Source organism: Phascolarctos cinereus, unplaced genomic scaffold (assembly GCF_003287225.1).
Source record: "Phascolarctos cinereus isolate Bilbo 61053 unplaced genomic scaffold, phaCin_HiC Scaffold_5;HRSCAF=322, whole genome shotgun sequence".
NCBI lineage: Eukaryota > Metazoa > Chordata > Mammalia > Diprotodontia > Phascolarctidae > Phascolarctos > Phascolarctos cinereus.
Window position 1 is genome coordinate 224,652,567 of NW_027555958.1, and position 14,444 is coordinate 224,667,010.

At 37.9% G+C, this 14,444-nt stretch overlaps 1 protein-coding gene across 1 annotated transcript in view; it reads left to right on the top strand.

Moving 5' to 3' along the window:
• The window catches only part of ADGRF1 (adhesion G protein-coupled receptor F1), a 62,417-nt gene extending 48,518 nt beyond the window's left edge, over positions 1 to 13,899 (top strand). Inside the window, 6 exon segments of the mRNA XM_020993953.2 lie at positions 213 to 401; positions 2,016 to 3,389; positions 5,481 to 5,522; positions 6,878 to 6,940; positions 11,906 to 11,969; positions 13,740 to 13,899. Of these exon segments, the coding sequence (XP_020849612.1) occupies positions 213 to 401; positions 2,016 to 3,389; positions 5,481 to 5,522; positions 6,878 to 6,940; positions 11,906 to 11,969; positions 13,740 to 13,762 (1,755 nt within the window). The 3' untranslated portion in view covers positions 13,763 to 13,899.
• The last annotated feature ends 545 nt before the right edge of the window (positions 13,900 to 14,444 follow it).

The window sequence follows — 14,444 nt, forward strand, 5'->3', positions numbered from 1 at the left end:
TAGAAGTCCCTTGATTGTGTGTGTGTGTGTGTGTGTGTGTGTATGTGTGCACACATGTGTTTTTCCATCCCTGTGACTTGTTCTTAGGTGGTGCTTAATAAATGCTTGTTTAAAGGAATTCAGTTTAATTTGTTGACAGCAGTCAACATGGACCTTGGCTGTCAAGTAAGCATTACCTTTTTTTTTTTTAAACTTTGACTATCCTTTTCTAGAATCTCAGTGCAATTCAAGGCAATATCACTGAGGCAGCTGTGTCTGCCGTGATACAAGAACTTTCCACCATCATTCAAAAAAGTCCATCCACCACAGCTGGCACCTTAGGATCTGTGGTCTCAATTCTGAGACAGGTTTCTTCTCTGTCACTCTCCAGCCACGTCCAGCTCTCAGCCTCAACAACAAAGGTATCTGGTCTTGGGTACTTGGCAATGTTCACCCCAAATGCTCATTTAGATGGGGACCCTTCAGAGCTATTCACAAAAGTTGTAACAACCACTTAGAGGAATCACAGAAAAGCTCACCACTTTCTTCAACATAGGGAAAGAATTCAGAATCTAAGCTATGGGACTTGGAAATGAGTTAGAATTAGCTTCAAGTTGGCTGTCTGTATAATACATGACAAAGAGAGCTGGAGTCACCATTACATGTTCAAAGCAAGCTTGGTTGAGTAGGCAGAATGCTGGAAGTCAGGGAGACCTGGCTTCAAATCCTGCCTCTGAGATTTACTATCTTTGGGATTTTGAACAAATTATTTTATCTCTCTGAGCCTCATTGTCCTGATATAGATGAATGTATGAAACACAGAAAGACAACAGAGAAACAAAAATTTGTGCCTGCCAAAAAAAAAAATTCACCTAAACTCTAAATTTGTACAACTTATATTCACTTCCTGGAAGGATGTCAAGGGGACTATGGAAGGAGTGTGTCTCAGAACGCTGAAATCAAAGAAACAGCCAGATGAGCAATCTAACAGGCTTTAAAGAATGGAGCAATACAGGACAGTGGTTATAAGCAGAGATGTCTGCAGGAGAGAGAAGCATGTGGGGATTAGAAGAGAGGAGACAGAGTTTGTGGAAATCGGATGCTTCATCCCAATCCTTTCAGCCTAAGAAAATCCAAAATGTGCACAGCATGCATTCTCAGTTAGGATGGATTTTTGCTATCTTAACTGCAGTAAACACAGAAACGTGAATAAACACAAACTGAAACATTAATAATAAAGAGATCATGAATTTGGCCTGCCTGTTGTTAGCAAAATGAGTGCAACATGGGAAAAGGATTTTGAGACCCATCTTAATCATTAAACTATGGTCTGAGTAATACGGTAGTCACCACTGCAGCCTCAGTGTGATGAGTGCACATCTCTGTATGCATGTCCCCTCTGTATGTACATCCCCATCTTCACATCTGCTGAATTTCCAGTGTCCCCACAAGAGCCCTAGAGTCATCAGCCCTGGATACAATCCCTTGATTCTGCTGATGTCAGCCACTCAACCCAAAGTTCCTGTTGAACACATCATGGAAGCTAATTTGAGTTGGTGAATTTTATGGCTTATGTAATAATTCTGGTTTTCCATCCCATTACTATGCCCATCACGATGGCCATTGACTTCTCCCTTAACTAGGTTTTTCCTCTGACTGAGCATTATTCTCAGAGACAAAACTAAGGCAGGGTAATTGGGGATTATAACAGCACTTACATCCTTCAACACCATAGAAACAACAAGGTTTAGCACCCAGTTAATATGAATGATTAGTCAAAATAAGAAGGCACTAGGTAGCAAGATTCTGGAGTGTGTTCCTCCCCTCCCCTGGCCTGCTCTCTCTAAACAAGCAGTTTCCCCAAAATGGAATCAATTTGGGGTCAGCTAGGGAGACGCTCTGTGCGGTGTGCCACAGGCATGGTTAGTGGTCATACTCCTCATAGCTTCGGCTATCCTTTGTTCATTCTTCATGTACTGGGAAAGGTTCACCTTGTTCCTTCAAAATGCTAATTAAGTTCCCACTTTGTATTTCAGATTTTCCTAAGTGTAGCAGACCACCTCCTTAATTCTACAGCCATAAGTAATTGGACAGTTTTGCTGCAGGAAGAATGGAATGCCAGCTCGCAGCTGCTAGAGACACTGGAAGACATTGGCATTCTAGTTCCTTCTAAAATTATGCCCCTGGTATTTTCAGGAGAATTCATTAATTGGAATGGGACTCCAGCAACAGCGAGCCAGAAACAAGAGGGTTACAACTATCAGATAGAACTCTTACAGGAAAATAGTTCTAAGCCTATCAGAGGGACATTGTCAATAGGCAAAGACCAATTCCAGAAATCCCTTCCCCAAACTATCATTGGTATGTCTTCTCTAACTCTGGGAAACATATTACCCAGCCCCTCCAAGAGAAATGCTGCCGTTAATGGGCCAGTGATATCAGCCATTATCCCAAACTATACATTAGATGAACTTTTCCTGATTTTCTCCAAGATAGACTCCAACCTGAGTGAGCCGTACTGTGTGTTTTGGGATTTCAGACGCTTGGAATGGAATGATGCCGGCTGCCAGCTGTTGAATGAAACTCATGATACTGTGATGTGTAGATGTACCCACCTGACCTCCTTCTCCATGCTGATGTCACCCTATGTCCCTCCCACCGTCATCCCTGTGGTAAAGTGGATCACTTACGTGGGACTCAGTGTCTCCATTGTAAGCTTGGTCCTATGCCTAGTGATTGAGGTTATGTTCTGGAAGCAGGTCAAGAAAAACCTGACCTCCTACACCCGCCACATCTGCATGGTGAATGTGGCCCTGTCCCTTTTGATAGCTGACGTTTGTTTTATCATTGCAGCTGCTTCTGACGCTCAGAAAAATGCCTCAGGAGTTTGTGTAGCTGCTGTTTTTTTCACTCATTTTTTCTACCTTTCCTTATTTTTTTGGATGTTGACGTTAGGCATCCTGATTGTCTATCGAATAGTTCTGATTTTCCATCACATGAGTATGCCTGCCATGATGGCCACAGGCTTCTCCCTTGGTTACGGTTGTCCTCTCCTTATAGCCATCATCACCATCGCTGCCACGCAACCGAGCAATAGCTACCGAAGGAAAGATGTATGTTGGCTCAACTGGTCAGAGAATGCCAAACCACTTTTAGCCTTTGTTGTTCCAGCCCTGACCATCATGGTTGTGAATCTGATGGTTGTGCTGGTAGTCTTACTTAAACTGCGGAGGCCTGCCATAGGAGAAAGACTGGGCCGAGATAACAAGGTTACCGCCATCCGTATTGGAAAGACAATAGTTGTTCTAACACCCTTGCTAGGGCTCACTTGGGGATTTGGCATAGGGACGATGGTTGACAGCCAATCTCTGGCGTGGCATATAATATTTGCCCTGCTCAACGCATTTCAGGTGAGAAAAATAATACTGTCATTCAGATATAAGAATGTTATTCTAAGCATGGCTTAATAGGTATAAGATATAAAGGTATAAAGATATGGAGGTAAAAAACATAACTTCAACTGGCTATCCAGTTTTCCTGTACCTCAAACTATCCAGAAAAGTGATTTTTTAAAAGGAGAAATTGATGGCAAAAACATTTAGGATTACCTCTTGCCTTCACTCCCATATGAGAAATTCTTTAGTAATCTATTTCAAGAAACCCAACATATTCAGGAGGTTCTTTTTTAAAATTAATTAATTTATTATTAGTTTTCAACTTTCACTTCCATAAGATTTTGAGTTTTAAATTTTCTCTTCCCCGCTCTCCAAGGCGGAGTGCAATCTGGTATAGGCTGTACATATACATTCATATTAAACATTTTCACATTAGTCATGTTGTAAAGAAGAATTACAACCATTGGGAGGAACCACAAGAAAGAAGAAACAAACAAAAAAACCCCAACAACCAAAAGAGCAAATGGTATGCTTCAATCTGCATTCAGACTCCATAGTTTTTTTTTCTCTGGATATGGATAGCATTTTCCATCACGACTCTTTTGGAGTTGTCTTAGATCTTTGCATTGCTGAGAAGAGCTAAGTCTATCAAAATTAGTCATCGCACAATGTGGCTGTTACCAAACTCTGTTCTCCTGGTTCTGCTCACTTTGTGTCTTTAGGAGGTTCTTCTATATATCTAGCCTATATCCTGCCTCCTGATGATTAAGGACACTTCCTTTGATTTGGTTGTTTTTTTTTCTTTGTTGAAATAGACTTTTTTTGTGTACTTCTTATACCATCTTTTTCCTGAGCTTTTTCCTTGCTAAGAAAATGAACTCTATTTTTTTTTAAGGAAAATCATTGTATACAGATTCCATTTAAAGGCAACGGATAAATATCTGTTGAATTGGATTTTAATTTCATTATTACTTTCCACTCTACACACTGTTTAAACTTTCTGTGTCTCACTTAAAACTGTGAAACACAGCACTGAAGAGAAACTAAGGCACTGACAATTGAGGAGTAAAGTAAAGTGATCCTCCTCATAAAATCTTTGCCATGGACACAGGGCATCAAAAAGGAAATCAAGGATGATTAGAGAATTTAGGGGCAGGAAGAACTTTGGAACTCCTGGGGTATAATGCAAGACTCTTAGGCAGCCAACTAGATGGATTCCCATGGGTGCAGCATGGACGGAGCTTGGATTAGTTCAGCACAATTACTGAGGGCCCTAATAATCATGTCAGTAATTCAAAATTTCTGAAGTACCTACTATGTGCAAAGCATTATTCCATCTTTGGCAGGTCTTCTGTCACTGAAGCTGGACCAAAGTTAAAAGTAGCAACCAGGTCTTCCCCATATCAATATAAATTTGGGTGCTGATTGCTGGCCTTTAAAACTGTACCGAGGGCAAGTTTGCTTGACAAAGAACCTGATGGGGGTGGGTGGGTTGAGGTGTATCAGCAGGTACAGGCTTGCAGAACATGCAGCAGTAATTGCCAGGTGGTATTTCCACATGCATTGCTTCCTGGGATGATGGCGTAGGGATTCTAAGGCTATATGACTATAAGTTACAGAGTAGGGAATGACCTGCATTGGTTGAAAGAACTCTTTCATCCTGGTGTTCTCTATGTCAATGAAATCCCAGTCTCAGTCCACCCCATTCAACCTCTATCCTATGTTCACAGCACTGTGCCAAGGCCTAGGAGAGAAATAAAGATACTACAAAAATAAACCAAATAGGATTGGGAAGTTGATAATCTAGCAGGGAAAGATAACACATACACAAATAATTATACTAATTATTATTATAATTACACTAATATAAAACTAATAATAATATGTACGTAAAAGAAGGAAAACTAATAGTAAAAAAATGTAATGACTAGAGAGTACTATGTGAGATCCAGCACCTCGCTATCCAAATATAACATCTGGCCAAAGGAAGCAGTTTAGGACAGATGCAAGAGAATAGAAGGAGATGAAACTGTGTAGGTCTTTAGAAGTCTGTTTGGAAAAGGGTAAACAAATGAATTTGTGGTTCAATTCCTTTTTATTTTCTAGGGATTTTTCATCTTATGTTTTGGAGTGCTTTTTGATAGTAAGGTATGTACATCCTTTTTTCCCCCACCCTGTCACTCTTCTCCATTGTCATCCAAAGTCACCTGCCAACCTGGATCTCAAGTTCCTCATCTGGGAAATGATAGAATTGGACTAGATGACTCTAAGGTCCCTCCCAGCTCCAATAGCTCTAACATGAGGCAATAGATGCCTCAGCTGAGACACAAAAGAACCCAACGGTGACACTGGTAACTATCATTTTTGTTGACGTCAGTCGTTTTCAGTCATGTCCAACTCTTAGTGACCTTATATGGGGCTTTCTTGGCAGAAATACTGGAGTGGTTTGCCATTTTTTCCTCCAGTTCATTTTACAGATGAAGAAATTGGGACAAACAAGATTAAATGACTTGCCCACGGGCACGAAGCTAGTAAGTGTCTGAGGCCAGATTTAAACTCAGGAAGATGAATATTCCTGACTCAGGTCCGGCACTCTATCTACTGTGCCACCTAACCATACAATATCATGCAGGACCATTTATAATGCAATTTTTGAAAATGTCCAAATCAAGAAAACGTTATACAAAATAACTACAACGATGTAAATTGAGTAGAAGGCAAAAAAATCAAAGCTAATTAGAATGATTGGGTTTGGCCTCCTCAGAAGAGATATGAATCATGGCACAAAGATTTACAGTAGAAAGGGCCTTATCAGTCTAATCCCCTGCTATTACAGATGAGGAAACCGAATCTTAGAAATAGTAAGTGACTTGCTCAGGGTCATACAGTAAATAAATAACTAAAGTAGGATTTGAAATCAGGTCTTTCTGATTCCCAGTTCATTACTCTATCCCTTACTGAGACTATACCTCCTTTCCTTCTTTCCACAGGTGGAGAGCTATGGGTGCACAACTGCATAAAATGTGATACTTGGTTAATGTATTAGATTGCTTAGTTTCCTGATTGGCTTCCTCTCCTCCCCCTCACTTTTGCATGCTTTATATTAAGGAATGGTTCTCAGGAAGGGGAAAGGGGAGAGATATTTTGGGAAGTGGATAATGATGTAAAAACAAGTGATATTTATAAACGTTTGCAAAAGATAAGAAAATGACTGCCCATAGAGATCAATCTACCTAAATTTACGCAGAGAAATTCTCCCCAGCTTCTTAATCCCAGATCTGAATTTACTCTCTGTGTGACCTAGGGCAAGTCACAACTTATCTGGGCCTCAGTTTCCTCATCTGTAAAATAAGGAAGCTGGACCAGGTGGCATCCAAGATTCTTTCTTTCTCTAGATTTATAAGTTCCTGCTCAAGACTGTAAAAGTGGAGCAGCACCTAACAGTTACTAAAAACATGTGTGTGTGAGTATTTTATCTTAAATATTCTCTGTTGCCCTCCTAGGTTCGCCAACTTCTATTTAAGAAGCTGATTTCAATAAGCTCATCATCAATGCAGCCAATGAAGGTAACTTCTGATAATGATGTATACAATTGCAGGAAGGGGCTTCATGGACCCTTCTCATACAGTCATAAGAATTTCTTCTGAGGAAACTTAGTTCCAGTATGGAGTCATGAAAAGCCATAAGTTTAGTAATTGTAACAACACACATGTATGTCTTGAATGAGATAACATATTTAAAGAGCTTTACAAACCTTAAAGCACTATACAAATATTACTCACTGTTATTATTATATTAATTAATATAATACTATTTTTATATTTATTCATTAAATTTAATTATGACAATGTAATTAAATATTTTTGTTCAGTTGTGTCCAACTCTTGTGACCTCATTTGGGGTTCTCTTGACAAAGATACTGAAGTAGTTTGCCATTTCCTTTTTTAGCTCATTTTACAGATGAGGAAACTGAGGCAAACAGGGTGAAGTGACTTGTGAGCTAGTAAAAATATCAGAGGCCAGATTTGGACTCAGGAAGATGAATCTTCCTGACTCCAGACCCAGCACTCTATCCACTGTGCCACCTAGCTACCCTATTATTAAATATTAGTTGTATTTAATTATATTACAATAATATAATTAAACACTAATTATTGTTATATATAGAATAATAGACTCCTTCATAATCAGATGAGGAAACTGAGGCCCAGAGAGATTAAGAAACTTGTTGAAGGTCACTAAGATAGTAAACAGCAGACGCAGAATTTGAATTCATGCCTTTTGAGTCTAACTCCAGTGTTCTTTCATCAATATGCCCATTCACCTGAAATCCAATTCAAAAGCATTTCTCATAGAATTGAAGGATTTGTATTGAGAAGGGAACTTAGTATACTCCCTTATTTTTACAGGAAACTGAAGCCTAAAGTAGTTAAATGACTTGAATAGGGTCACTTGGGTAGTAAATAAGTGCCAGAATTAGAATTTGAACCCAAGTTTCATGACTCCATGTTCTCTCCTTTGAACCATTCTACTCCTTAAGATTTAGAAAGGATTTAGAAACTTCTACCACATTGCTATACAGCTCCCCTCATCACAGTTATCATCTCTCATGCTGAAAGATTATGCCCCTATACTTCCATAGCTGGATTCAGAAACTCTTTCCTCTAGATGCAAGCCTGAGTCACATGGTTCTATCCTCTCCTGAGATGATGTGCTTGAGAAGCCTCTCATTGCCACCTCTTGGGTACATGGGTAAGAACATAAGCAACTACAGAATGCCTTTGTTCCAAGGCAGGGGTTGTGGAGAGGGGCTCTCTTCCCAATCTTTCTATGTCTAGCTCGCTCAGTATCCCCTCAGGTCATCCCTGGTTGAGTTGCTTTCTTCTTTTGAGAGGTCCAGTAAAAGGGATGTCCAATTCACAGCAGTCTGACCTAGTTAAGCCATACCCCAGAGTCTGGGGTTCACTCATTCATCCTTAAGGGGTGCAAATAGGCCAAGTATGTAAAACAAGGAGATGTCATTAATTCTCTTAATGAAGTGTTTATGAGTATGTCCACACCCTTCCATTGGGTGTGCCCTTATCAAAGCCACAAACAATGGTTCACCACCCTTCAGCTTTAGCCAGTTATTTGGGCTCCCTTGATTGAGAGCTATCACACTTTAAAGTCTATATATTTTATTTTTTGGTCAGGACCTGTGACTTCATTGGTAGAAGGAAATCCTCTCTATTAATGTAGATCAGAAGCCATTCTGTAACTTTTAGTCTTAGAGCAGGGCTTCTGGACTTAGACCCACAGAACCTCAAAGGGTCTGTGGATAGATTTTAGGGGATCCATGAACCTGGGAAAAATTACATCTTTATTTTCACTAGCCTCTAGTTGAAACTTGCCATTTTCCTTCAATTCGGAAGGCAGGCAATAAACATTACTCTAAGGAGTCCATAAGTTTCATCAGACTACCAAAAGGGTCAGGGCACAAAAAGGGTTCAGAGAAAGGCCACGGAGTCAGTTTCAGTGACTTGAATCATATTGAAAAGCCAATATGTGTCAGTCTTGTAACACTCAGCAAATCACTTCTCTGACTCAATTTCCTCATCTGTAAAATAGGGATAATAATAATGCTTATTACTCCTCATTGTTACTGTGAAGTTCAAATGAGATAATATATGTAAAATGCTTTGTAAACCTTAAAGGATTATACACATATGTGATGAGGAACATTTTTGTATCTTTAACATTTTAAAAATATTTGGATTTTCTTTTCTTTTCTGAATGTTCAAACAATATACCATTTGAATAAAATCAATGTCACTCATGTTAACAACTGACTTAATACCTACTGTCCAGGATTGGTTGTAGACTCTTTTTGTTCTTACTTTGCATCTTCCTCTCCGTATTCCCCATAGTCCATTCTTCTTCCCCAGAAAAGTAAGCAGACGGTCTTGACAATTCACTTCTCAAAAGAAAAAGCTGCCTAGGTTTTCTTACTGGAGCTGGTCCCGCTTCATTTCGACAAATTTTTTTCTTATTACTAAAAACTGAAAAATTCTTTATAGAAACACAAAGTTCCAATTTTACTCTTTGCCAGAAGAGTGTCAGCTGAACGCAATAGTTAGAAACAAATATATATTTTTGGAGTTTGGGTTTTTTTACTCTGGCTTTGAAATTTGTCCTTGGGGTACTTAATTAGGACCTATCTCTCCTGTCCTTGAGCCTGATTGCTAAAGTGAGAAATTTCCAGTGTTTCACATAAATCAATGAACTCAATTGCATGGAAGCCTACATAAGTCTTTATAGTTTTGTCGTTGCTTTTAGAAAAAAAGTTTTTAAAAATTCTCCTTTCACAGGCGCTAAATGACAATAAAAAATAATTGCCTCTGACATTAGATATCATTCTCAAATCCCTTATTCTATAGCAGGAAGGAACATGGGATTAGGAAGAGCATAGGATTAGGAGACAGGGACATTAGGGCCATAGGTTTAGAGCTAGAAGCTACTTTGGGGGCCAACTGGTCTGAACTTTTCATTTTACAGATGAAGTAACTAGGGTACAAGCAAGGTAAGAGACCTAGCTAAGGTCATATATGTAACAAGTGGCACAGCAAAGATTTGAACCCAGGTCCTCTGAATCACAATCCACTATATGATGGAAAGCCATTGCACCACTCTGTCTCCAATCCTATGTGACCTTGGGTAAGTCCCTTAATCTATCTGAACCCCAATTACCTTATCTTTTAAGTGAGGTGGGTAGAATAGATGATCTCCAAGATCCTTTTTTAGCTCTAATAAGTTCTTCAGTAGGGTAAGCTATTATTATTGTGATGATACTATGATGACTCTAAAGTTCTAACACTATTTATATTCATATCTATGAAATTGCAAACATTAAAATCCTTTATTCATGAATTAATTTTCTAAAAATGAAATTCTGCATTTTCTCCTTTCTTGCTCCCCTTCCCATTAAGAAAACAAGAAAAACAAAACCCTCATTACAAAAAATGTGCAGTCAAGTAAAACAAATTCTTGTACTGGCCATGTCAAAATACATGCATACATAATATATACATATGCATATGTAGATATAAGTATCTATCCATCTATCTATCTATCTATCTATCTATCTATCTATCTATCTATGTCTCGATCTGAACTCTGAGCCTATTACTTCTCTATCAAGAGGTAGGTTTTTAGTGAGTTTGGAGGGGAAGTGAGAAGGTATAAAAAATAAATGCTTGATAACTGAAAAAAGAAAGAAAAAAGGGAAAAAATCCAATTTGGGTATATAGAAGATACTCAAAGCATTTATATTTCCAGCTTTCAGATAAGAATACACACACACACACACACACACACACACACACACACACACACAAACACCCCCCCCCCAAACAACATGTTGTACCAGTGCTTACCCATACTCCTAATGTAGGGAGATGAGATTTTTCAAAGCAGAGGACCGTTTGTAAATCAATTTGTGGTTTGTCTTGTAAAAAGGAAATGTGGTGTTGTAGAAAGACTATTGATTTTAGAATCAAAGGACCTCTGTTTGAATGATATGTGTGGATAACTACAATGGATCTTAGAGAAGATTAAAGGAGTTTCATTGTTATATCTCTAGCATAAGAGGGATGTGCAATCCTAATTAGTAAATAGTCTACTGATTGTCTTATTAAGAATAAATACTTAAAATGTATATAGTGTTTGATAATTGGAGAAAAATTACAGCACATAAGATCAAGATGTTTTCATGGTTTCTCTTAATATGTTTTCATGACAGTGTCTTTAAAGAGGACTCTCTTATCAGATGATGACAGGTTCACAAAGAGTCAGTTGACTAGTTTCAGAATCCAAAATGATATCTCTAAAAAGTTAACTCTAGCAAATAAAAATAAAATGTCAAAAAGTACTGTCAAAAGTATAAAATGTCTGAAAGCTGTCTCAACACCATCCAGGTATTCTCAGGATGCAATAAAGCAAGGCTTTGGTGCATCATGAAGGAAGATATTTCTTAGGGTTTTCTAGAACTAAGTAATAGAGGAGACAACTTATAATGTTTTTACTTATCGATAGAATGATTTACTTATTGAAAGAATGACAGTAATTTTCCCCAAAAATTTGTTTGGTTTTTTTTAAGCCTCTTTCTAGTGAGTATAAAATCTCGAGGACACACTTAGGAAAGTATCTTTAGGCATTTGGTATCTTGAGAAGAAGAGATTAATGTGCAACAGAGATCGAGTAAAGAGATATTACTTGATACAAATATTTGGAATGTGTAGACTATCACTAACATAGTGTCATTAAAAAGTCCTCTCTCTCTTTCTCTTTCTCTTCCTTCTCCTACTCATCTTCCCTCAAAGAAAAAGGAGAAAAGAAAGAAGAGGAAGGCAAAGAAGAAGGAAGTTGGGGAGGAGGAGAAGAGGAAAAAGGAGAAGAAATAAGGAAAGAAGAGGAGAAAGAGAACTAGGAGAAGGAAGATGAGAGAAAGAAGGCAATATTATTTTTTAAAATGCTGTTTTCTTTTTCTTTTGCAGAGTACATCAGATTTAGCAGTGGGACCCAAATTCCTGAAGACATTTAACCCATTACACCAAAAAGGTGAGTTCAAATAACCCCAGGGTTTTTAAAGAGATGATGTGCTAGTGAAAGGATGGGTATCAATAGTGTTCTGTGAAGAAAATTTGAAATAAACCATCCCTGAATCTACAGAATCATAGGATTGGAGAGTTGCAAGGACTTCCATGACCATTTTGTCTGACCCATAGCCAAAAGGAATTTCCCTGTCCCCCATAACAAAACTGAGAAGTGACCATTCAACCTCTGCACAAAGAACTCCAAGGAGGGGGAAATTTACTTCTCGCTTCTCAAGGCAGTCCGTTTCACTTCAGGAAAGACAACTTTTAGGAAGTTTTTTTTTCTCCTAAATTTTCCCCTTTACAACTTCTACTCTCTACTCCTAAAATCAGTGCCTCTTAAAACAGCATAAGATCTGTTTAGTTCTCTCAGCTCTTGCATTATAGTACTGACTCCTATTGAGCATAAAGTCCTCTAAAACCCCAGAACACTTTTCCCCAGACAGTTAATAAACATTTATTAAGTATCTGCTATTTTCTAGGTATTTGGTTAATTTGGTAATTCTAAGAAAGGCAAAAGACTGTCTCTTCTCCAAGGAGCTTAGTCTAATAGGGGAGACAACATGCAAAAAATAGGTACAGGATATGAGAGAGAGAATATATACACAAATGCACAGGATACACACATACATGCACACACATGTAATTATATGTTCACACACATTCATATGTAAACAATATAACCACACCTTTGCATGTATGAATGCACACATGTGTGATTGTATTACACATATACACACATACATGTATATATGTGTACACATATGTATGTATGTATCTTGTTGCTCAGTCATTTTTCAGTTGTATCCAACTCTTTGTGACCCCATTTGGGGTTTTCTTGGCAAAGCAACTGGAGTGGTTTACCATTTCCTTCTCCAGCTTGTTTTACAGATGAGGAAACTGAGGCAGATAGGGTTAAGTGACTTGCCCAGGGTCACACAGCTAGGAAGTTTCTGAGGGTGGATTTGAACTCAGGAAGGTGAATCTTCCTGACTCTTATGTCCAATACTCTATCCACTGTGACATCTAGCTGCCTCATATGTATGTGTATATACAGACACATATATATTCATATACACACATATTATAGATAAGTGATAGAAATTGATATGGAAATAATATGTTAAAAAAAGTTTTTTGGGCTTCTATATTATGGTGACTGTTTTATATAAGTTGGATTTCCCTAAGAAATTCAGATAAAGATGGTGTTTTTACTTTTAAAAATAAGTTTATTGCTATATTATATTTTATTTTTAGAGTACCTATATTTTCCAATATATCCTTCCCTATGCTTCCTCCCAGAGTACTATCCCTTATAACAAAGAATAAAGAAATGGGAGGGGGTGTGGAAGACAGTTTTACAAAACAAACCAACACAATAAAAATGCTGATGTTATATGCAGTGTTCCACACCCTTAGTTGCCCATCTTTGCAAAATAAGCAGGGAGGTCTTTCTCATGATTCTTCTAGAAGAAGAAGAATATAATCATTGTAATTTTATAGCATTTGCTGTCTTTACATTTTAATGACCAAGCTAGAAGACTAACTTGAGGTGATGGATTGGCTCCTTGACCTACCTAGTTATCAAGGATTCTTTTGAAATTCAAAGTTAAGATGCTGATCACAGGAAGGAACTCCTTAGGGGAAGTGATTCAGGAAGAAATTGAGTGGTGACTACTCTGGAATGTGAATGGCAAACTGTATTTTAACATATTGTGATTCTATTCCTTGCTAGAGATTCCTGTAAATGCTACCTGAAATCTTCTACGGGAAAAGAGTCATGGCACAAGGCATGACAGACTATGACAATTTGGACATCTTTCTCACAAGACAGAAATGGCTTGGATATTTAGATCAATATGAAATTCAATAAAAATTATTTCTGGCAAATTTGAGTCTAAATCACAGAGCACATTATTATCAGTAGTAGTAGTAGTAGTAGTAGTTAGTAGTAGTAGTAGTAGTAGTAGTAGTAGTAGTAGTAAGTAGTATTTTCTTTGACAAACCATTCTCTTAACTAAAGCTCAGAGAGGGCAAGTACCTTACCTAGGGTCACGAAAAGCAGGAAGCATTATTAGAGGTAGGATTTGAATCCAGGCCCTCTGATTTCAGAAACAATACTTCTGTTGTAGCTTGCTGTTTCACTGCTTATATAACTTTGGCCAAGTTATCTGTCTTCCTTCTTCTTCAGTTTCCTTATCCACAAGAGAGTAATATGTATAGTACCTACCTCAAAAAGTATTTCTGAGGATAATACACAGTAATATATGTCAAGTGTTTTCCAAATCAAAGTGCTATATAAATATTTGTTAATTTCTGATACAAAGTCTGTGAATTTTGCTCTTTAGGATAAGAATGCAGCTATGCACTGGCCCAAGTCTCTTAAGTTAGTATTATAGGGAAAATCAGACTTATGAAAAGTATAAAATCCTATTTTGTC